This window comes from Crocodylus porosus, unplaced genomic scaffold (assembly GCF_001723895.1).
Source record: "Crocodylus porosus isolate Cpor-Errol unplaced genomic scaffold, CroPor_comp1, whole genome shotgun sequence".
NCBI classification, from domain to species: domain Eukaryota; kingdom Metazoa; phylum Chordata; order Crocodylia; family Crocodylidae; genus Crocodylus; species Crocodylus porosus.
Genome location: NW_017728942.1, coordinates 7417999 through 7440206, shown reverse-complemented (window position 1 = coordinate 7440206; position 22208 = coordinate 7417999). Strand labels below are relative to the sequence as shown.

Genomic DNA, 22208 nt, shown 5'->3' with positions numbered 1-22208 from the left:
AGGCACTTTGAATTAAAGCTCATCGAATGAGCTTTAGTTCAAAGCACCCCACTGCCATTTTTTCAGCACGGGGCTGCTAATACACATGACTTGGAGGCTGTTGGAGTCTTAATCAAGTCTCCTCCGACACGCTGGGTTTACAGCACGTCAGAGCAGCCTTGCTGCATGTCTATAGAAGCTCCACAGTTTTAAAGTGATGCTTAAAACGCATTAGCCTATTTTAATGCACATCAACTGACTAGCATGTTTCATACACATTAAAATAGACTAATGTACATTCAAACACGTGTAGACACACCCAGGGAGTCATTCAGGGACAGCTGTTCTGAAATACCTACTCCATGCATGCACATTTGTTGTGGAATAAAAAACAGGTTATCCTAACCTAGAAAAAATGGCAGTCCTTTTCAAGAATAAGCGTGCCCTCCTGTGGGTTATTGCAAAGATTTATTTTGCTTTAAATCCATGCCATACCATACTCCAGAACCAATTTCCTGGGTATTCAAGCCCTGCATACAAGGATCTCTACTGTGCATGGTGCCTGAGTTGGGAATGCAAAGTAGGAGAAATGCCCTCGTACCTCTGCCCCCTCTTGTGAACCTGTGCAGGACCTGGGCCTCTGTCTTATAGCCGCTCAACACAGAAATCGGGGCTGCGGTTAAGTAGAGCAGCAAAATGGGTCTAGATCTGCCCCTTTAAAATATGTTCCTTCCTGCTTTGGATTCAGCCTTGGAATAGGAGACTCTCAACACAGTGCCAAAGGGCAAATTTTAAAGTAGCTTTAAATAAGCCCTCCTAAGGCTCAGGAGCTTATAGAACTCGAGTAGCCCAGTTTCTTTCTTTCCTTCTAGTTTTTTTTTTTTTCCTAAAGGAAAGGTTGATTGCTAGGCAGGTTTTCCCATGAATCCACAGCTCTGCTAATCATGAGCACTTCAGTCTGGTGAAATAATATTTCCCTTGCATGGGCTACTATAAAAACAAGTTCTGCACAGTAGGCAAATTTAAAATAACTTTTAATTAACATTTAAGACACAGAAGTCTGATCATGCAAATTCATCTGCGTCTCCTCTCTCCAAGCCTGATTGTTCCTGATTGAATATGATAAAAATAGGCTTTATATGAGTCAAGTGTGGGCATGGATCTCCCTTTACTTCCTCCTCCTCTCTGATTAAGCATTTACGCAGATAAAGTGGAAACCCTTGGACAGCGATTAATTGTATCCTGGGTTGAGCTGCAGAAGGGCATCCTGCCTGGCAGGCAGTTACAGATTTCACTGCTGTCTTTCAGCGCATAAAACAAAACAGGGGGACAATTCCACCTTTTCTTTGGCTTCTATATAGCAAGCCCACTGCAGACTACCCAGCACTGCCCTGTCAGAGCCCAGCTGTAATCTCAGAAGCACAATGGTCATCAATTTGCAGGTCCCAGCAACTCTTGTTAATCTTTGAGATTAGATTTGATGCATCGAAGAGGAGGATCTAGTCGGGGGTCTTAAAGATCTATGCAAGTACATTTCAGCTGCAGCGACTCCAGTCCTTATGGCTACTGGGTAAGCATGGATAAGAAATATTTGGACTAACTGGGGGATTACCCATATACTTAAAAAGTGTCAGGGAATATGGTCCACTTATGGACAAGAAGGAGGTTGAACATTATACAGAATCAAACGTCCAACTGTTCTGCAACTATCTTTGAATCAGTTTTCTAATAAAGCTCCCTAGTGGACTTTTTGACTTATTTCACTCGACAGCAATTTAAACCAGGTGAGGATGTGGCTCGCTTCTTCCAGGAGACATGTCCTGGACTTGGCTCTATCAATTTTGAAGGAACTTCAGGTAGAAAAGGCATAGGCGTGGGGAGGGGGATGCTACAGGACAGAGCTAATGCACACTGCTTGGGCAATGCAGAAGAAGCTGCATGACTATTGCCGGTGCTGCACCCATGGCTCTTTTGAGGACAGAAGATTTGAATGCCTAGAAGAGCGGTTTTCGAACTTTTTTCATTTGTGGACCCCTTAAAAAGTTCCAGTGGAGGTGTGGACCCCTTTGTACTGTAAGTGTGGTTCTTCACATACTTTTCACTGATCACGGTCATCTTTCGCAGACCCCTCAGACATAGTCTGTGGACCCCCAGGAGTCTCTGGACCACAGGCTGAAAACCACTCTGCCCTAAGGCCCAATGATGAGAGTTCAAATTCCCTAAAGAGCCTATGAAAAAAAGCAGGGGTTCCTAATGTCCCTAAGTTGGCAGGAAGGTTTTTGGTGGGTCACGGTCCTGTACTAAATAGGACATGGTTGAGTATCTATCAACCAGCATCTCAGGGTTTACAGGGTACTGCAACATTTCAGTCTCCTGGTTCCCCCGTCGGTGGCTGACATCTGACACACTGCTTCCCCATTGCTCCCAGTAACTGAAAAATCCTGTCTCCTACCTAGAGATGGCAAATCCTGCTCTTGCAGGCCTTCAAAAGAGAAAGCAGAGGTCTTCTTTTCATATTATAGAGCTGCCTCCTTCTCCTTGGCCTCCCAGGTGATATACTAAGGGCCAGGATAAATAAACTGCCTTGCTTTCCTTTCAGAAACCAATCACTCCTGGTTTTTATCATAGCATTTTCATTTTATAGGTTTCAGGAGCTCTTGCCTGACTGTATGGCTTCCCTTTCTTTCCTCATCTAGCACAAAGCTTTTATGACAACAACCGCATGGTATTTTTTTGGGTGGTCTTTAATACCTTTTCCAATCATAATAGAGGCCAGGCACTTACTTTGATGTGTGAGACTGGCACTCATTAATCTGCCCTTTGCACCTGAGCCTGTATTTGCTGTATAATTACAGTGAAATCTGTAAGTGCAAGCAAACTATTTGCCCCAGTTGCACAGATGACCCCTGTTTCCGACTGCGACCATGGCTGTTTTGCTGCTTCTTCTGTCCAGTTGTTAAATTTTACATAGTCACATTAATTCCTGTGGCTGCACACACGGGCTGTGACACTAGCATGTTCCAGTGTCCTCCTGGGCTACATTTATATCCAGAAACTATTAAGTTTAAAACCACCCAGTTTGAATGACAGGTAATTTAGGAACACTATAGGGTGTACTTTTGTGTATTTCTGTGCTGAATATAGTTCCTGATTTTGCCTCATCTGGCAACGTGCCAAGAGCAAACCGCTATTGCAGTTGTTCTGCCTATTTTGTTTCTCGATTGAATTTCAGCGCAGAAGTATTTTAAATAACAATATGCTTCGATCCCTCAAAAACAGACCCTAGTCTTAAGAAACATGGGTTGCTTCTTTACCTTCAGAAGCGATGTAGATTTATTGGAGTTTTTTTTTTTTTCTTTCCCCTTCCCTTTTTGGCATTAAAATACACTTTCAGAGTCATTGAGGGGAACAAGGAAATTCAGTTCAGGTTTAAGCTGAATGAACAGGCTGATAATGTTCCTATGCCCATCACAAGAAATGATGCTACTCTGTTTTTGGAGCCGCTCGTACAGGGATTCTGACAGTATCTGAGAGTATACAGAAAGTCATCTTTACTAAAGCACCACAAAGCAATATCATTGTAAAATGGCTTCGGGTTTGAAATAGGTATAGTCCCCCTTAATACTGGAGAAGGCTCTTCTGGCCTCACAAAACTCTGTTTAGAGATTGGAATTAGGGAAATAATGGCACCCATCATTCCTGCTTGGAGGAAGCGTAGCATTTGCTGACCCATTAAACCTGATTCTGTGGGTAATTGCGTTGATGGCTTTTATCCTTCCTGGGTCTGACATGCTGTGACTTTAAATGCTCCAAGTTCATCTGAACGCAATTCACCATGAACTTCCTTTCTATGAAATTCAGCCCTGCATAAACAGTCCTGGCTGGTTTCATATTATAGAGCCCTTTACCTCCTACAAAAATCACAATACAAATAGGTTTCTTCCCGAAGACTGTCACATGGTCACATGGCTACTCATAACCTGGTTAGCACTGGAGCCAGAGCAATGACAGTAACATAAACTCCATAAATGAACTTTTAAGTTGGAGACAGAGCCCGGGCAATCTTTAAGATCCTCCATCTGTGCTTAAGCGACTTGGCCACTAGATGTCATCACTTTTTCACTGAAATGAAGATTAAAGAAGTATTTACCTGGCAGTATAAGGGGGCCCCAGAAGCATCGGCGTCACCCACCCTTTTCTGGCACAAAGTCTGAGGCTTGGGATGTTGCAAATCAGATTGGGCAAGCCATTATAAAACATACAAGAAGGAGCAATCCTACTGGCAGGGACTAGGACCATATGGCCCACGACTATATAAGTTGGGATAACATTTACAGCAGACCGAGGCACAGATCCTCAACGGCAATTAACTTCCCTTAGGGACCTATGTTCCTTTGAGGGCCTGAGTACTCTCATTTCAGCTGTTTACCTCCTGGTGATTTCAACTCTCCCATTGATTTAAACTTCCCTGAGATTTGGGCACCTAAGAAGGAGTTAAGTGCCTAAATAGCTTTGGTGAGCTGTGCCCATGTGACTCACAGGCGAGATACTGGGATTACTAAGGGACTTCCTGGGCAGTGCCGAGTTCCCTGAAGGCAATGGGAGATGAGGGAAGTCAGAACCTCAGATGATGCTCTTGGCACCTCATCCATCTCAGCTAAGTATCGAGCAAACTGTGTTTTTTGGCAACAACCATGAAACCCACTGGAGCTTGGAAGGTGGAACCAAAGGCAGCATCTGCTCTACAGTAAGAAATACTGAAATACCATATATGATGGAGTGAAAACGGAGCGTCCTAGGATATGATGCACATGCTTTCTATACACCTAAAAGAGCACTCAAGTGACAGACTGCAGGGCAGATTGGGCTGTGCATGGTGCTGAGGAAAAAGCCTGCAGCCTTGTTCCCTTACTGCCGCTTTTGGTCATCAGACGAGGAAAAGGCCTGTTTTCATTTAAAAATCTACTTTCCCCTAGCTGGTGAAATCTGGCTCGACGGACACCACTCATGCTAATGTAAACAGTGGAAACTTACGAATCCCCCGTTTATCGGTCTTACTTTGTCATACGAGAACCTACGTCAGTTTCATTTCTCATGACATCACTGGGCACGTTTAGGACACGGCACTACTTAGATCCCTGATCAAATGTTGATCACTAAGCAAATCTTTTTGTTAAGAAATGGAGTAAGTCATTTTACCTCTCACCTTTTCTTATGTACCCTTAGATCACATTTTCTCAGCCTCTGCATTTTCTCCCTCCACACAAAGAAGCCAGATTAATAGTCTTAAAGCACAGAATAATAAACACTTTTATTGCACTAATATATGAAAGATGCTCAGCTGATGAAAAACAGATGTGTCATAGTCCAGATACTTATACTACCTACACATACACACAAATAAGTCTATTATAGTTATCAGGAAAATTATACAATTTACTGGATAATTGTTCCCATTCAGACTATTTACTACTACTTTTGAAATTTTATCCACTCTACTAAATCCAAGAAATCTCTTGTAGCTCAGGATTTAACTCCAAAGTAATAACTCTGATATGTCGACAACCAATTGCTGTGAAACAACTGTATCCTCCTTGGTGCAATCAGACACAGTCTGCTTGCCATATTCTTTCAGCTCTTTTAATACCTCAGTGAAACTGGTAGCCAAATAGTTTTGCTAGTTCATGAATCATTCTCCTTTCCCCCCCTCCTTTTGCTGGAAGTCTTTGTTACACAGTTATCTATCAAGTCCTTTCTGTCTGCCAGACCAGCAAACAGAGACGAGTGATATCAAATGTCCATGAATTACAAACACGTTGCATGTCCATGCATCATTGTGCTGATGTATTGATACTTACAGTGCTGGTAGTGAATTCTGGTGGATTGTCATTCACATCTGTCACCGTAATGATTGCAGTTGCTGTGTTTGAGAGACCATAGTTAAGATTTCCTTCCATATCTGTAGCCTGAACGATGACTATGTATTGCTGAACTTTCTGGAATAAAAAGAAAGAGACAAAAATGCTTTGCTTTATGTTTTTTAAATGTAAAGCTTTGCAATTTTTAAATTGTTTTTTTGATACAATGCTTTATCTTTTTGCCATATATTTGCAGCTTAAAGGCAAATCTAGATGTTATTTAGACTCCAAATGCTGATAACTGGGGCGGAGGAATATTTACCATCAAAACGTTTTCAAACTGAAAATTGAGTTGTTGAATAGTTTTGTGGGACACCCACTTCCCTCGGAAACTTCACGTTTGCTTTAGAAAACTGAAAAGCCTTAAGGCAACATTCTGTAGCTAAAAACGGGGGGGAGGAGAGGGCTTTCTTTCTTTTTCTTTTTTTTTTTTTAGTTAAGCAGTTTTTGGCTGAAAAAAATGTTTAGCAGTTAGTTGCTTGAAACCCAAACATATTTAGCATTTTGCTTTTTGTCAAATGGTGAAATGTTGTGCACTCGAAATATTGCCAAAAGCTAAAATCCAAACGGGATGTCAAAACCTTTCACAAGCCCACGTCCTCATGTTCCAGCCAGCGCAGGGAAGCTGATTTGCTATTCACAAAGTGTTCTGAACTCAGTCACAGAAGGTTTGATACAGAGAATAGCTGAGATTCACAACAGTCAGAGGTAATTAACAGTAAATTAACTTCAACTTTCTGGATGTACCAAACAATTTGGTTCAAAGAGTACTCTTAAGTGGCAAGCCTCGTGTATCAGACATAATTCACTTAATAGACTGCTGAAGGGAACTTAGATTTTACAGCTATAAGCTTGATATAAGAACCTGAATAGAACAGGACAGAAATTGGACCTGACCCTCAATGCGCACAAAATCCCTGGGAGTCAGCTGTATTTATAAATACTTGTCTGAACTGAGACAAGCCTCCTCACCTTCAGAGTTGAACGTAGTGATAAATCTTTGTTTTAGACCTGCACAATGCCTTATTAATGTTTATATACAGAGTGCTAATCACATGTAAAGCAATTTTTAGGTAGTTATGAAAACAAAGTTCTTGCCCTGAAGCATGTACAACATAAATTGTGTGCAGAGATTGAGGAACCGACCCAGTCAGAAGCAGTGCGACTGCGAAGCAAAGCAAAGCTAAGCCTCAGCTTGCCTCTCTGCAGTGCTGGGAAAGACGCTGCAATGGCAAAGCCTTTTGGACCTCCCCCCTGGTTGGCAAGATTGGCTGTGGGAGGGGGGGATGCCCCCAAATTGGCAAGATTGGCCATGGGGGACCCCCCCAGTTGCTGACTGGTCGCTGAGGGGGGGTGCACGTGCCTTCCCAACTAAGGTGGCACCAGTTGCCCATGTCAAGCAGGAAAGGATGGAGGCCATGATGGACTTGCTCAAGGTACGAGAGACTACAAGGATGTAAATGGAGACACAAGGCAACTGACTGCTGGTGGCTTGGGAGAAGTCAAGGGAAGGACGAAGGGAGTGAAAGGTCATAAAGGCCGGGTGTTCCCCAGGAACTACCTTGTACAGAGCTTAGACAAGCGGGACAAAGAAGGGGAGGGGAGGCAAAGGAAGTGAACCGAATGGGTCAGATGGTCATCGCCAGAACAGCTGGCATTGGTAGAACTCAGCCCATGCTTTTGTGGCGCAAAGGAGCAGAAACTCTGCATAGTTTTCACCTCCCAATGCTAGATGTAGCTGCTTCGATTCTAAGAAAAAGGAGTTTCTGGTGAGAATTAGGTCACGGTTTCTTTGTCCCTATTCAGATACCGTTGCAATACTGTAACCGATCTTACTCTCTCTTCCTCGCCGGTATTAACTGGAGGCCAGAATTTCAGCCTTATCTCAACTCTGGCTCTTTTCAATGACCAGTATTAACTTTCTGCTGGGTGTAACTGTACAAGACACCACGCACCAGGTTTCACCAGCCCATTGTAACTGGAAACTATGATGGAAGCTATAGCAGGTTCATGTAATTTCATAGTGCTTCAGATGAGATCTCTTGTTACCAAAGGAGCAACTGGGCAAGGCAGAGGACTGTGGACCAGCAGAGTATGGTAAAGCTTTAGTTCTCCTATCTGTAGGGAGAATACAACCTACTTTCCATGCATAATCCATTAATGTTTATAAAGCATTTTGATATCCTAAGGATGGAAGGGCCTGCATCATCATTATTAATGAATGAAATCTCTATTTATTTATTATTAATTTCTCTGTCTCTCTAGAGAAAATTTATGTTACCGATATTAGGGTTTGTAAACAGCCCAAGTGTTCCTACAGTGAGTTAGCTTTAAAATGTGGAAGAGGGAGGAGGGCAGAAAAGAGATTTTCCACATAATGCTGGCAATCAGCTTTGAAGTAAATTAGAAAAATAAGCTGGAAGTCTGTATTGCAAACTACACGCCAATAATGCACTTAAATAGTGAAACCACCTCTAATGTTCACCACTGATGTGAGATGTGAAGCCAGTAATTTAAAGTTTTTCTTATTTGATGGTATAGCTGTCGCACATTATTATCAAGGCTTCAGTGCCTCAGTAACCACAGCAGAAGAAAAATGTTCCTTCTTTTCCATCAAAGAGCGGGGCGATAAAACATTCGTCATCCGTGGGATTTTTTTTTTAAAACTTTGCAGTCTTCTATTTTACCTTGTTTGCAAACTGACTCTTTCTAGTCGTTGGGCTTAGAGGTTACCACCTACAGGCTTATCGAGTGGAACAACCTGGGACTGTCAGAGTCACTCACTGCTCTTGTCTCATCGTCTTGCCTCCAGGCAGGGCACTGCAAAGGCAGTTTGGTTTCTATGTCAAAAGCAATTCTGAAACTCATGACACTGTTATGCAAACTTTCATCTAACTCCAAGAATGAACTACTGACCTTGCATAAGGTCACACCAGAGCTATATGGTGCTTTGTCATTATGGGCTCACTTCAGCAAAGCTCCCATTGATACTAGTTCTTTTCTGCTTTACTTTGTTTCCTTTTTTTTATGCTGAAAGTTATTTTAAAATCCCTTTTCAGAGGTAAAGAAAATATTCCAACAGAAGACCACGGAAAGGACTGCAAAGTCTCACTTAGGAAGCTGTTGCCATTGAACCACTGCTCCTTTGGATATCCTGAGTCCATCCTTGCTAACTTGAGAGTTATGGTACAGCTTTTTAAAAAAATTATTTGGGAAGGTCCCTGTTGTGAAATATCTAAGTGCACTGTAATAAAAAAACCCCCGTAACATAAAACCTTATGTGAAAGTAAGGGAAAACATAATAAAGAATAAACTAATTAAATATAATACAAAGTCAAAGTACGAAAAATAAGTAGCAAAGGGACTAATTTAGGAGTGTGTTGTCAACTAACCCCACCCACTGAGAGAGAATTATCGACATGGAAGAAATACAGAGAAAGTAAAAGAGAAGTGGAGACAAAAACAAGGGAAGGGGATCTTCAGAAAGGCAGAAATACAATACAGAAGTTGAAATAATGGTAGTCTTAGCAGTCAGCCTTGAGGAAAGCGGTGGAACCTAATTTTTCACCTCCAGCCTAACACTAGCTCTGTGACCCCAAGCCTGGGAAGCCCTACCAGGTCCACCTCTAAACCGAGCGCACGCAGCCCTAGTAGCTACATCCCTAATCGTAGCCCAGCCTCCCCTGTCTTCCACACCCCTAATCCTAGCTTGGTGAGCCTTAGCAGCTCTACCTGGTGACCCTAACCCCAACCCAAACCTTGGCTCCAGAGCCAGTTAGCCATTACCTTTGAAACGTAAGGTTGACATACCAGCCTCACCACTTACTCTACCTCTCTGAGGCCTACGAATTGCATCCCTAAAACAGGGATCTGTAGCAGGTTCAGGACAACCCTAGCCTGGAGAGCCCATCTACTACTCTCTTAACCCTAACACAAAGTGCCTAACTGCATGGCTCTAATCCCATTCTCAACCCTGATCCAAATCCAGAGAGCCCTAGCAGCCACAACTCTAATTCTAGGCCAGTTTTAGAGCTGTTAAAGTCAGCGAGGGACTCCAGGAATTGGGATGGTATAACATATATAGGACTCTTTATAGAGAAAAAATGGTCATTTCATAGCGAGAAGACTGGAAGACCAGTATTGGCTGTACCTACTGATAGTCAAGGGAGCTCCTGTTGACTTCAGTGGGCCCACTTAGATGCTTGAAATTAAAATGTATATAAATGCTGCATGCAATGGGGTTGCAGGGGTCAGCATATGGGCTATCATCCCACAGAAGTCCTAGCTTGTTTTGAAGTCCCATCCCCTGTTTGAGGAGTCAGGTAGGAATTTAATGGAGCACTGTGCACGCTTGCCTTCTGAAACTGGGAGATTTCACAGTGCATCAGGAGCAACCCACAGCACCACTGAGATGAGAAAGTACAATTTCCCATCAGCTTCAAAACGAATATACGAAATGCTTCATGCTAATTACTATAAACCTTCTGGGGCTTCTCTTACTTGTTACACGACAAATGTGGATTCCTGTTTAGTGAATCATAGTCAGATGCCTGTGGACCATATAAAGTTCGTCTCTGGAGGAATAGTGAAAATTCAGATTTTCTTCTGCTCTTTATGTATAAACACATTGGGAGGGGGAAACCCTTTTTGTCCAAAAATCACTCCATGTTCATGTGACTAGGGTTTAAGGGAAGCAGTTTCATGTATTATGACCTCTTTCCTCAACACAAATCAATATCCCTGAGCTGATGTGCTACAAAGCCAAAAACAAAGGAATCTGTGACCTGGAGAAGATTACAGTTATTATACGTGGCTATCTCCATCAAGATACAGATGGGCATGAAAGATTCCTTTTCCAAGAACCTGACTCGAGTAGAACAAGTAACTGCCGTGAGAGGCTATAAACGTGTATAAAATACACTTAGAAAGAGGTTCTCTACAGGAGTTAAGCCCTTTTAAAACAAGATAATAATGTGATTTCCAGTCTCAATTTTCAAAAGCTCATGCACAATATTTTTATAGACACACACCCACGTGTGTTTCCGATTTATACATGCAATTACTATAGATCACATACAAATTGGGTAACTGTGTATGTCAAAGTCCAGAAATGAAGTAATTATGTGATTAAATTAATCCCCATTTGTGGACAAAGGGTTTGCAAAATTTGGACCTACATTTTCAAAGCACTGTACAAATATTTGCCAATTAATTACCAGTTTCCTAGGAGTGGATGACTTGATATATTTAGAATTATGCCTGTTATAGCAACAGAAGGTTACAAGGGTGTTGCTGCAGGATACATCGAGTAGGAATCTACTGGAAAAAAGAGACGGAAAATGTATAGTTGTTAAAAAGTCTTACTTCGTTCCACAACTATCCTTACATCTTTTGTTCTCATATTTGTGGGGTTTTTCACCTGCCCCACAGTACGGCAGCAGTATCAAATGCTAATGGGACCACAACTGGTGTATTTTTTCTTACCTAGCTTTTAAGCCATTTCTTTTCAGGCCGATGAAAAGGTGAAATTTGCTTTTTTTATCAATATTTTGGTAATAAATATTGCACTTGGGCCAGGAACATCAGATTTTAAGAAAGTTGTCTGTCTGAAGTTGAACTAGTTTCTGTAGAAAGATCTAATTAGCCATCATTTAAACAAAGCTCATGGGAACAGATTTCTCAGAAGAGCTCAGCACATAACACTTCCCACTTAGACTAGGTATGTGGTTAGATTGCCAGAAGGGCTTCGCTCTTATTCCGGAAGCAAAATGAAGGTGGCAAATTTCCAAAGATGCTCAGAGCACCCAGCCACTTCCATTGTCTTCTCAATGAGCTGGTGGGAGGAGTGAATTTCAAAATCTGGTCGCTGCAGTTAGCAGCCAAGTGCTTTTGAAAACTTGCCCGTGTTGTGGGCACCGGACTTTTTGGCAAATCTGGACTTGTGCTTTTTGAGCCAAATGAAATAGCACTTCCCTACCTGGGTTGTCGCTAGGGAGGATCAAACATGGGATCTATGAAGCTTACACCTCATGTCAGTGGTGCTCAAGCTCTGGCTCACAGGTCAAATCTGGCTCACGGGGCCATGTCGTCCTTACATCCATGTCACCCATGGGGTTTCCCATGGGTCTGGAACATTGGCCGTCGGAGAACAGGGGAAGCATTAATTTCCAGAGCTGTAGTAATTAACTCTACAACTGCTTCCTTGTGTGCTGACCCCATGCTAGATCTGGATCACAGACCAACTTTGCATCGCTTGTCTGGCCTGTAGGGCAGGGAGGCTGAGCATCACTGCCCTATGCTGCTGTCTGAACTAAAAAGACTTAAGTCTGTTGGTGGCCAAGGCAACAGAGGTATCAAGATCCTGTACGTGTAGTCCAACTATCAGAAATACAGCACGTATTTCATGCCACCACATGTACACGACACTGCAGGACTCCATGCCTCTGGAACTGAACTGGTTACGTGGTAGAACTTAACTTCTCCAAGCCAGGCCATATAATCACTCGCTGACTTGTGGGGCAAATTTTTTGCCTTCCTCTCTAGTACGGACATTGTGCATTTGCTGGGATTGTCTAGGCACATCTTATCTAAGCAGTTCCATGCCACTGTTGGGCTTTTGGACATTGGAGACACCTTCATTTCCTCATTCTCTGTGACGCAGTTTAGTCTCTTGGGGACTAACATGCTTCAACCTAACTAGTTTGGGTATGTGAAAAGAGGGTGACGCGACAGCCTGTGAAATACAAGGGAGCGGACACCTGACTTAATGGTCCTCTTTGGCCTTAACCTTCATGATGCTATGATGACTGACTTCTTGAGGTTTCCTCCAAACTCTTTCCTTCACCAGCCTATGCTGCTTCCTGCAACCTTTGAGTAAAGCACTGCACTAGGTGGGACTTAGTTACAGTAGCAAGACTTTATTTTTAATTCCTTAAATAAAAATTAATTCTGTACTTGCAGGGTGACGCTCGGCGTCTCCCTCCCTGCCCCCCAACTTTCTAGGGGGCTAGGACAAGACCTCTGCACGATGTGCATTACATCTCCTGTTTTCAGAAAAGTAAAATATTCTCTCCCCTCCCCTGCTCCACTCTTCTAAGTATTAACCAAACCAGACTTCTCTACCCTGCTGTGTTACTCATTGCAATTGAATTACAATGTTCTTCAAAGAGGTGATATTTCACTTCTGGTAAGTGATGTGAAAAGCTGGCATATATAAACCAGCCTGAAATATTAAACTTTCTCTGTTACTTGCAAAAGGTGAAATTCATTCCTCTGCGGACGCACCCCATTTAAACTCCCACCCAAGCCTTCATGAACGGGACTTCAGAGCAGCAGATGCCCTCTTGTGCTGGTTCTCAGCACATGGGCAAGTTTCTGCCTTAAAGTACTAATTCCTAGCATGCCTCACGCAGGACGAGGGAAACCAAATATTTATTTCGCAGCAATTCACATCATCAATCCTAATGCATGCTCTGACTCACTGGCTGAAGCAGAGAAGGTTTCCACCCACAATGCTACACCAGAAGAAACCTTGCACAAATCTAAATACTGTAACATTGTAGGTCCAGATTCGCCAAAAAAGGGCAAGTCCCAAAGCTTCCCTCCCACCCCTGCCGAGCTCTCGTTTCAGTGCTGCTGGGATTTTGAGAGTTGACCTTCAATAAACACCTTTCATCATGACCAGCCATCATGACATAGACTTTCATTTAGCTGGTTTCACGCTCCCTGTTCTCCATGTCTGAAACACGTGAAGCAAGCGAGATCTCAGACTCTGTATGCCACATGTTTGTTTTCTTCCTAGCTCCTTACATTTTAACTGAATATTTTGAAGTGCTGTGATTTGTATATATGTTCTTTAAAAAAACCAACCCATCTCCTGAATTAGCAGATATTTAACTGTTTCTTTCTCTTTCAGCTTTTCAAGGGATGGGTGCCAATACCTTAAATATAAATATGACTAAAGCCTTATGCAAGGTATTTAACACTTAAGAAATCCTTGAGTGATTATTTCTGAAAGGAAAACCCTTATTGCACTGTTGGTTATATGACATTTTATTGTTATGTGAACTCTGATGGCTATACCACGAGGAAGAATTTTAAGACTTATTCAAACGTAAAAATGACAATACTATCAATCTCTTCAATGCAAAAGTTCTAAAAAGTTCTAAAAAATAAAATTCGTACAAGAGGGAAACCTTACTGGACTCTCTGTAGCTGGCCTCTAAATAATGTTGGGCAGAACTGAGTAGAGTTATTTTTGTGCAGCTCACCTGGTATAGAAGTAGTGGTTTATACACTAGGTATATGTGCCCCTGCAGACTAAGAAACAGCTCTGAGGACTCCTATACCTTCCCTGCTTGCACTCCCCAGTAAAGAAGGCATGGCAGGGGCGTAGTGTTGCCAACACTTCTGATTTCATGAGACTTGTGATATCTGGAAAGTCCAAAATTGGGAATAAGGTGATTATGTGGGAGTCATCCTGCAGAAAGGCAAGCATCTGGCCCTTATGGCTGCAGGGAAAACATGATGACCTCTACAGCCTCAGAAGTGAGAACTGCAAATCACAAGAACTTAAATCTGTATTTATTACATTAAAAACCCTCACGGGTTTTTAGCCAGTCTTGTGACTTCAGTTTTTCTAATGTTTAAGGCAGTAAATAATGGGGGCTGTGAAAGGAGTGTTGGAGGAGGGTGGGTGGAGTGCAATGTAGTCCAACCATGGCCTCCAGGTGCATTTCTTACTAGTAGGTGGAATTACACCTGTAGGGCATCTGACAGTGGGCTGGTGCTGTCGTTGGTTAAAGTCAACGGAGGGGCTTAGGAGAAGTACTCCGCTCCTGGGGAAGATAAAAGAACCATCAACCTGGAACTGCTGCGCAAGAAAAGGACCTACAAGAAAATACCAAAACAGACGAGTCAATCAAGCCTCTATGCCCCTGCCAGAGTATGTCATGTTCTGACCTTAAGTGACCATCACTAATGGGAACAACATGTTTTAAAGTGCACTTTACGGAAGGTTAATAGGGAAGTACGTTCTGTTCAGCTTGATACTTCTCTGGATTATGAGTTGCAATGGGTGGGCACTGGAGGTCAAGTATTTTTTTTTCAGTTCAATTTGCTTAGTTCATAGGAACGTCATTGCTTGCACATGGCTGCCTGACAAACACCAGAGTGCGTGGAAAACCAGAAGCTGTTAAACCCAAAGGATTTTTTCATACCTAAATAGCGCCTTTAAATTCATCTCATTCTTCAAAGTTGACACAAGCACCTACTTTCTAAATTGTGCCTCTACAGTTAAGTTTGTGTCAGCGTTTTCTATTTTCAGGGGCTTTATAACATGGCCATAAAATTTGTCTTTTGACTGAAACTTGGCAAAAGAAACACCAAGCCTGGAGCAAATTGAAAATAAAAGGTTGGGCTGTTTTCAAATTATGAATGTGAAAAATAATAAGAGATGCCATTGTTTCTGGTGCTTTTTTTCATAGCCTTTTAAAAATTAAAGCATGGAGTCCCACCAAAGTCATGGAGAATCTTTACTGTTGAGACCCAACCCATTGCAAGATACTAAATTAAAACATAGCCCTTTAAACTAGTCTAGTTTAAGATATGTGATTAGAAAAGAGCCATCATTTTTCAGTCCTGCAAATGTTATGTGAAATGATTTAAAAAAGAAGAACCCAGCAAACTGTTGTGTGATTTTCCAAAATAATTCCAGAAGTAGAAGAATATAAAATATTACAATTTAAAAATGTACCAGGGCCTACACGTGGCCAAGGATGAAAAACAACAAAATGGATATACACCATGAGACAGGAGACTCACATGAAGAAAGATGAATTTAAATTTGCAATGAGGTGGTGTGGTTTGGGGTTTCTAGGCTACGTAATTTATCAGTGCATGAGATGTACGATTACAAGTCTGTGTCACAGGTAAATTTTAGTGTACCTTTAAGAGACAAACTCATTATAATGAAGCCCCCAGGCCTTTCTAAAAAAGGGTGTTTTCTACAATAGGAGATTTTTTTATGATTCTGTGATTAGTCCATAAAACGAAAAATGAAAAAATCAACTCCCGCTGCTGGGTTGGGTGAAAATGGGGTTTATTATAAAAAGGGTTTAATATTATGAGGTTACACAGTGGTAATGATTTGATTCAGTACCTGGACCAGTTGGTCAGCACCCTAGAGTTAACCTTGGGCTTAGGGTTGTTGACTCCAGAGACTTCATTCTTTCATTGTTGCTTTGGCACGGACTCCCTGGGTATAAAGGGAAATAGTCCTCCCTCTTCTTGGCAGTAGTGTTGCAAAGACAGAACCTCTGAACTACAGGGTGTTAAAACTACAACTTCTGAACTACAAGGCACCACAAAGCATGGAGGTATTGCAGGGATGGGGGCCAAACAAGACCCTAGGGCTGTGCCCAGACAAGCCAAGCTGTGTGGTATGTGGAGCCATGTCTGCAGCACACATACTGCACATTGAGCTGTCCTCCACACTGCAAGGGAGCACCGTGGGTTTTGTTTTTCTTTGTTACTCCTGTATATCCAGGGGGCAAAAAACCTTGTGCAAAAAATAAAAAGTGGAGTGGCAGGACTGCCACTGTTGCAGCCCCGGGAGGCCTCCAAGTAAGGCTGCTCTTTGCTTTTTGTGGAGGTCTAGAACAAGACCTACTTCACCCGGGGTAACCTGCCACGCGCCCAAGGGTGCATGGTACAGGCGTTCCCTGGGTACAGCTAGCGGCGGCACAAGGTGCACCGCCGCTAATTGTCCCTGGGGAACCAAACGTCAATGCTCATGTGGATGCAGCCTAAGGTAGCATTGGTTGCTGGCTGTAACAATGTTGCTTGATCATCACCACCATCGTACTACCACCATTGTACAGCAACTCCTCGCCTAGGCACCACTTGGAGGGTGGATGCAGCGCAAACGTTTCAGGACCTTCTTTGAGACCTCCACAAAAAGCAAAGAGCAACTTGGGCCTAAAGGATACCACTTCCTGCCAATGTCACTTTTGCTTTATGCCCCAAGGATCCTGCTCCATCTTAAAAAAGCGCTTGAAAATAGAACAATGGAACAATTTCTCTAGATTTACTGTATTACTTTCAGCTCTCCCTGGACAGAAAAATACTCAGCCAAAGTCTGGTGTCTAGGCTGTCACACAGCAACCCTCATTGTCAAGAGACACTCTTTGGTAAGTATGTCGGAGTTACATTCATGGTGTCTACAGCTTGCGTTTGCCTTGTTCCCACCATGGCACCGAGGGTTAGCAAAAACCTGTGCCGGTCACATGAGAAAGGTAAACAGAAAGATGGTCCTAAGAAACCTCTGCCCTTCTAGGGAGTTCTCCAAAGCAAATCCTGCTTTTGTGGTGCATGACTTCTTGATGATTCCTCGAGGGCCATGCTTTGGAGGGGGGGAAGTCCTAGTGATGTCCATTGCATTCTCATAATCTGCAAAACCTTTGCTGTCCAATGCTGCCAGAGCAATTTAACAAACAGAAAGGATGCCTTAACATATTCGGAAACCTGAAAACCATCCACCGTTAGCCCCACATGCTGTTTCCCTGCTTCCCCTGCTTTCAGCCGTTTAGCTGTTGCAGCTCCTTTCCTTGTCAATCTGACTTACAGTTGTATCAGCCTGATTTGTTTTCTTGTGTATCGGGTTTGATTAAAAAAAAGGGTGGGGGGGGAAATCCTTCATAATTCAGTTTTAGGAAAACTGCCCTTTGTCCAGCTCTGTGGGTGGGGCAGCTTGAAAGAGCATCAAGAAGAAGATAAATTGAGGTCAATGAATACTGATAATACTGCCTGCAATTTATATTTTCCCTGACTTTTACAGGGAAATAGGACTGCCATGGCCAAAAGCGCCACTTTTCAAAGGTAGCTGAAAAAATTCAGAATTTTTAAATCCCAACAGATGCACATTAATATAGTTATCACCCCCACAATAACACAACGATTGTATTACAATACTGTAATGATTACCTTAATGCATGCGCTTCTGTATTTTTTAAATAAAATCAATGAAATATTTCTAATCCAGTTAATCCAATCTAATATGCAGCTATATATATTTTCTGTCTAGCTTGTATTTAATAAAGCAATAAAGGGGGCAGGATTCTGGATGCTAAAGTTATGGTATTTTGGAGCATAACACAAGCCTTGGGGACCCAAAGCACATTGTCTCTGTAGAGCATGAACAAAATATACTACTGCAAATCTGTGTCGGCCACTATTTATTGTTGGGAATCACTTCACTTAGAGAAAATAGCTTTGCTGGCTTTCTCACTAACTATATATCTTATAGGCCCATTCCCTTATGAGGAAATCAAGGGAACCTCAAAAGTCTGCTGGAATGGGTTATACTGGGAAAAGCAACTGACTTAATTAAATCTGGCAGAATGAAAGGTTAGCGGAAAGTCATCAAATAACTGAAAAGAGATTAATGTGAGGCATTCCCTATTGTATTCCCCCTAAGAGTTGTTTTATATAGCAGGAGTAGACTCATGTTAGAGCTCTGTGTCGATTTGGTGAGAGAAGCTGTGATTGACAGCGTTATTGGAAAAGCGACTGAATCTGGAGGTAGAGGTAAAGTCAGAAAATACTAAGAGGGGGTTTCTTGTTGAAGGCTTACTCCAAAGGCAAGTGTTCTGGTTTTCAATCTCTGTCTTTAAAGGCAGTGTTGATTGCATGCGTCCAGTTGTCATCCCAGGTATTCTAGGGAAATACTATGGCCTTCGTTAGGATTCACCCGAGTAAGATCCAGCTCCAATTAGACCCAAGTCAGAAGATTCCTATTGAAAAAGAGCCTTGGATAGGAGCCGCACTGGAAGCGCAGCCTGGGTCAGTATAATCGTATTTACACTTGGGATGAATGTGGTTCAATGCATTTCGCGTAAACTGCTGGCCCTCCCTGGATGTGTGCCATGACTGGAGTGAGCTGGCATAGCCCATGCCAAACTCTGCTGCCATCTCAGCGCGGTTTTGCTTTGCCAGGCAGAGCAGGAATTAGGGAGACCAGGGAAGGTATATGCACTGCCCACGCAATGTGGAGGGGGATCGCTCCATCTGGGCAGGGCGCACCGATCGAAGAAGCAAGAGCATCAAACCGGTGGAGCATACACCGCCCATTAGGTTGAAGTAGTAGCTGGTGGCAGCCCCGAGAAATGATATCTCCTCCTTTTATCCTTACGTATCTCCCAAAGCCTGGCACAGCTCCTCCACCTGAGCGTGGGGTATGGGCATAATTAGCACTGATGTAAAAAACCACAAGAACTCTTTAATCCATAGCGGGAAGATTTAGAAAAGTTTCATGTTTTTGTCTAACCAGTGGACGATGCTCTTGTGATCTACTATTTGGGTCACAGATGCTGCTGCTCCTATGTTTCTTCCCCATCACTGGGAACTGAGGTGTCCTGCAAGTCCCCTTGGCCACAGAAAAACAGATTTTTTTTACGAGGAAAAAGAACCAAAGGGAAAGCCTACAGAAAATGTACTCAGGCCTCAAAGTAACTTTGTGGCAATGGGGATACTGCTTTTGGGAGCAGAAGTTTGACACCAATAGAGGCGATTCATGACACAAAGCTAAGATCTGTTTTACTACAGACTTTGTTCACGCGGTGTATTAATAACTTGAAATAACGTAGGGGAGAACCAAAAAAATGCTGATAATGCTGAAATTGGAGGGGTGTAAATACACAAAAGCAGAAGCAACACAATTCAGAACGATAGCGATAGACCGGGAGAGTGGGCACATAATAACGTACTCATTTCTGTGCAGAGAAAAGTAAGATAATAAAGTTGAAGGCAAAATATAAAAAGGCAACATAGCTGTAATTGCTTAGATGCTACAAATCACTCACGGAGCAGGAACGGATCTGGGATTAATGGAGGATAAAACTCTACAATCTCTGGCAAAGGTTTCTCAGCAGTTTTTTTAGAAGCTAATGAAGATCCTAGGGTCTCTAAGTAGATGTATTGGATATAAAACGAGAGGATTTTTTTTTTCCAGTAAGCATTGCATTAAGGGATTTGTGTAGGGTCACATGTGGATTACTATGCACACTATGTAAAAAGAGGTTACCAAAATGAAGACATTTCTGCAGAGGGCAATATTAATATCCCAGGGACTAACAGGGAATTTGCTGATGCTCTCAGAACCCTTTGAAAACAGGGATCATTAAGAGGGCAGCTCACCTCCCTGTGGATACAACATGCTGAAAGGGGGAAACGGATCCCAGTGGGTAATATATGGCGGTTTGAAGGAGTACTGAACAGAGAAACAAGGCAAGAGAAAGGGTGATGTGTAATCTCTGCAGAGCTGTGATGAAATAAAGCATGCTGAATCAAACTAAGCATATGGTGACTGCATAATAATCCTATCGGAAACCATAGAAATCCTAGGGCAATTTATGCTCATAACTATTTGTGTAATTCGAGAGAATTTATCTTAGCTGCAGACATAATATCATACCATCTCCCTGGCTTCATTTTACATATGCCCATGCTCAAAGATGCGGCGATCACTGGTGACAGTCTGCAGGCAGGCGTGTAAACTTTGTTGCATCTCTTGAGTTTGGCTTTAAGTGATTTCAAAATCTCTAAGGAAATAACTCAGGGCGACTCCCCTTGGCCTGGGAGGAGATCTGGGATTTAAGGAAACCTCCGGGTTTCCATGTTTGTGACACCAGTGGGTCACGTTTGTGAAGCCAACGCCAACAAAGCTCTAATATCTGGGCAATGTCTCCAAAATTCAAGACTTGTGAGCTTCAGCACACTGCCTGTGCCACCTTAGGATGCTGCTAGCCCCGTCCGTTGAAAAGCGACGGCTTGTCATGTTGCCACTGAGAGATTACTTTGTGATAAGCAGGATATTTTTTCCCCCAATACTGGGGCTGTCAGCCTTAATAAAATCTCCTTACTGACATAATTGCACATCCTGGTGTGATTGTAATACAAAGACAGCAATTATCATCATACGTGAAGCAAACGGCCAATGTCAACTACGGAAAAATAAGTCCTAGGAGAAACAATTTTTTTAAAGTGCTCCGCTTGTATCTGGAGGTGCAAAGTTATTGGAGGCAAGGGGTCACACTTGTTCATTTAAAACAGGAGATGGGTTTTCTTTAATCCTAAAAAGTTCCATGCATTAAGGGAGACTTTCGGAAGCAGACATTGGGCCCCTTCTCACGACTAGATGTAAAATGAGGAACAAGCAGCACCCACCAGCCATTTCAATAATTGAAGGCAGAATTTAATTTTCTCAGATCACAGCCTTAATCAAGCTGCATTGAATTTCCATGCTTTTTGTCATCTGAGGCAGGCACAGGATCTTTGCAAGTGTCAAAGCCTTTAAGTGACCAGTAAGCAGGTTCCACCTAACTGGGGGACGTTTCATAAAAGAGCGGGCACGATAGAGACCCCATTGCCATGCTCCCAGATTCTTCTAATATGGAATTAACTTCATATTGCCCCAAGGTACCAGGCTGGAACTTGCCAACAATCTCTATGTGATGAAATGTAATTCATGTGGATATAAAACTGGAGAAAGGCAGAGGCTTCCTGGCTATTAGCTGCGAGGAGGAGTTGCCGTAGTTAAGCTTTCTGCAATTTTAGCTACATTTCTTTTATAAAAAAACATTTAGCCTTGGAAGATCTGAATATCATATGAGAAGCGAGGCAGCCCTGAATGTTGAAGTTGAATTTAGTAGCATGTATTTTAAGATATTCAAATGTAACAGTCTGACACTGAAAACTGCAAAACATAAACCTGGTGGCCTTCTACGACCAGGTCATCAAGTCCTTAGATGCAGGGGTAGCAGTGGACATCGTCTTCCTGGACTTTCGGAAGGCCTTCGACACTGTCTCTCACCCCGTTCTCATTAGGAAACTGGGGGACTGTGGTGTCGACACCCACACAGTCAGATGTGTCACCAACTGGCGGGAGGGCCGCACCCAGACAGCGGTGGTGGATGGGTCGTTTCCGACCTGGAGGGACGTGGGCAGTGGGGTCCCCCAGGGCTCGGTCCTCGGACCCGCACTGTTCAGCATCTTCATCAGCGACTTGGACAAGCGGGTAAAAAGCACCTGCTCAAATTTGCTGATGACACTAAGATGTGGGGGGATGTGGGCACGCTAGCAGGGAGGAATAGGCTACAACCGGACCTAGACAGGTTACAGGGGTGGACAGACGAGAACAGGATGGGATTCAACACCGACGAGAGCAAGGTGCTGCGCCTGGGGAGGAAGAACCAGCACCATACCTACAGGCTGGGGAACTCCCTTCTCGTCAGTGCAGAGGCGGAAAAGGATCTT

General features: G+C 42.9%; 1 protein-coding gene across 1 annotated transcript in view; it reads right to left on the bottom strand.

Annotated features, from left to right (window-relative positions):
• The window catches only part of CDH4 (cadherin 4), a 611276-nt gene that overhangs the window by 54218 nt on the left and 534850 nt on the right, over positions 1-22208 (bottom strand). Inside the window, exon 8 of the mRNA XM_019548218.1 lies at positions 5838-5975. Within this exon, the coding sequence (XP_019403763.1) occupies positions 5838-5975 (138 nt within the window). The remainder of the gene's footprint in view (positions 1-5837; positions 5976-22208) is intronic.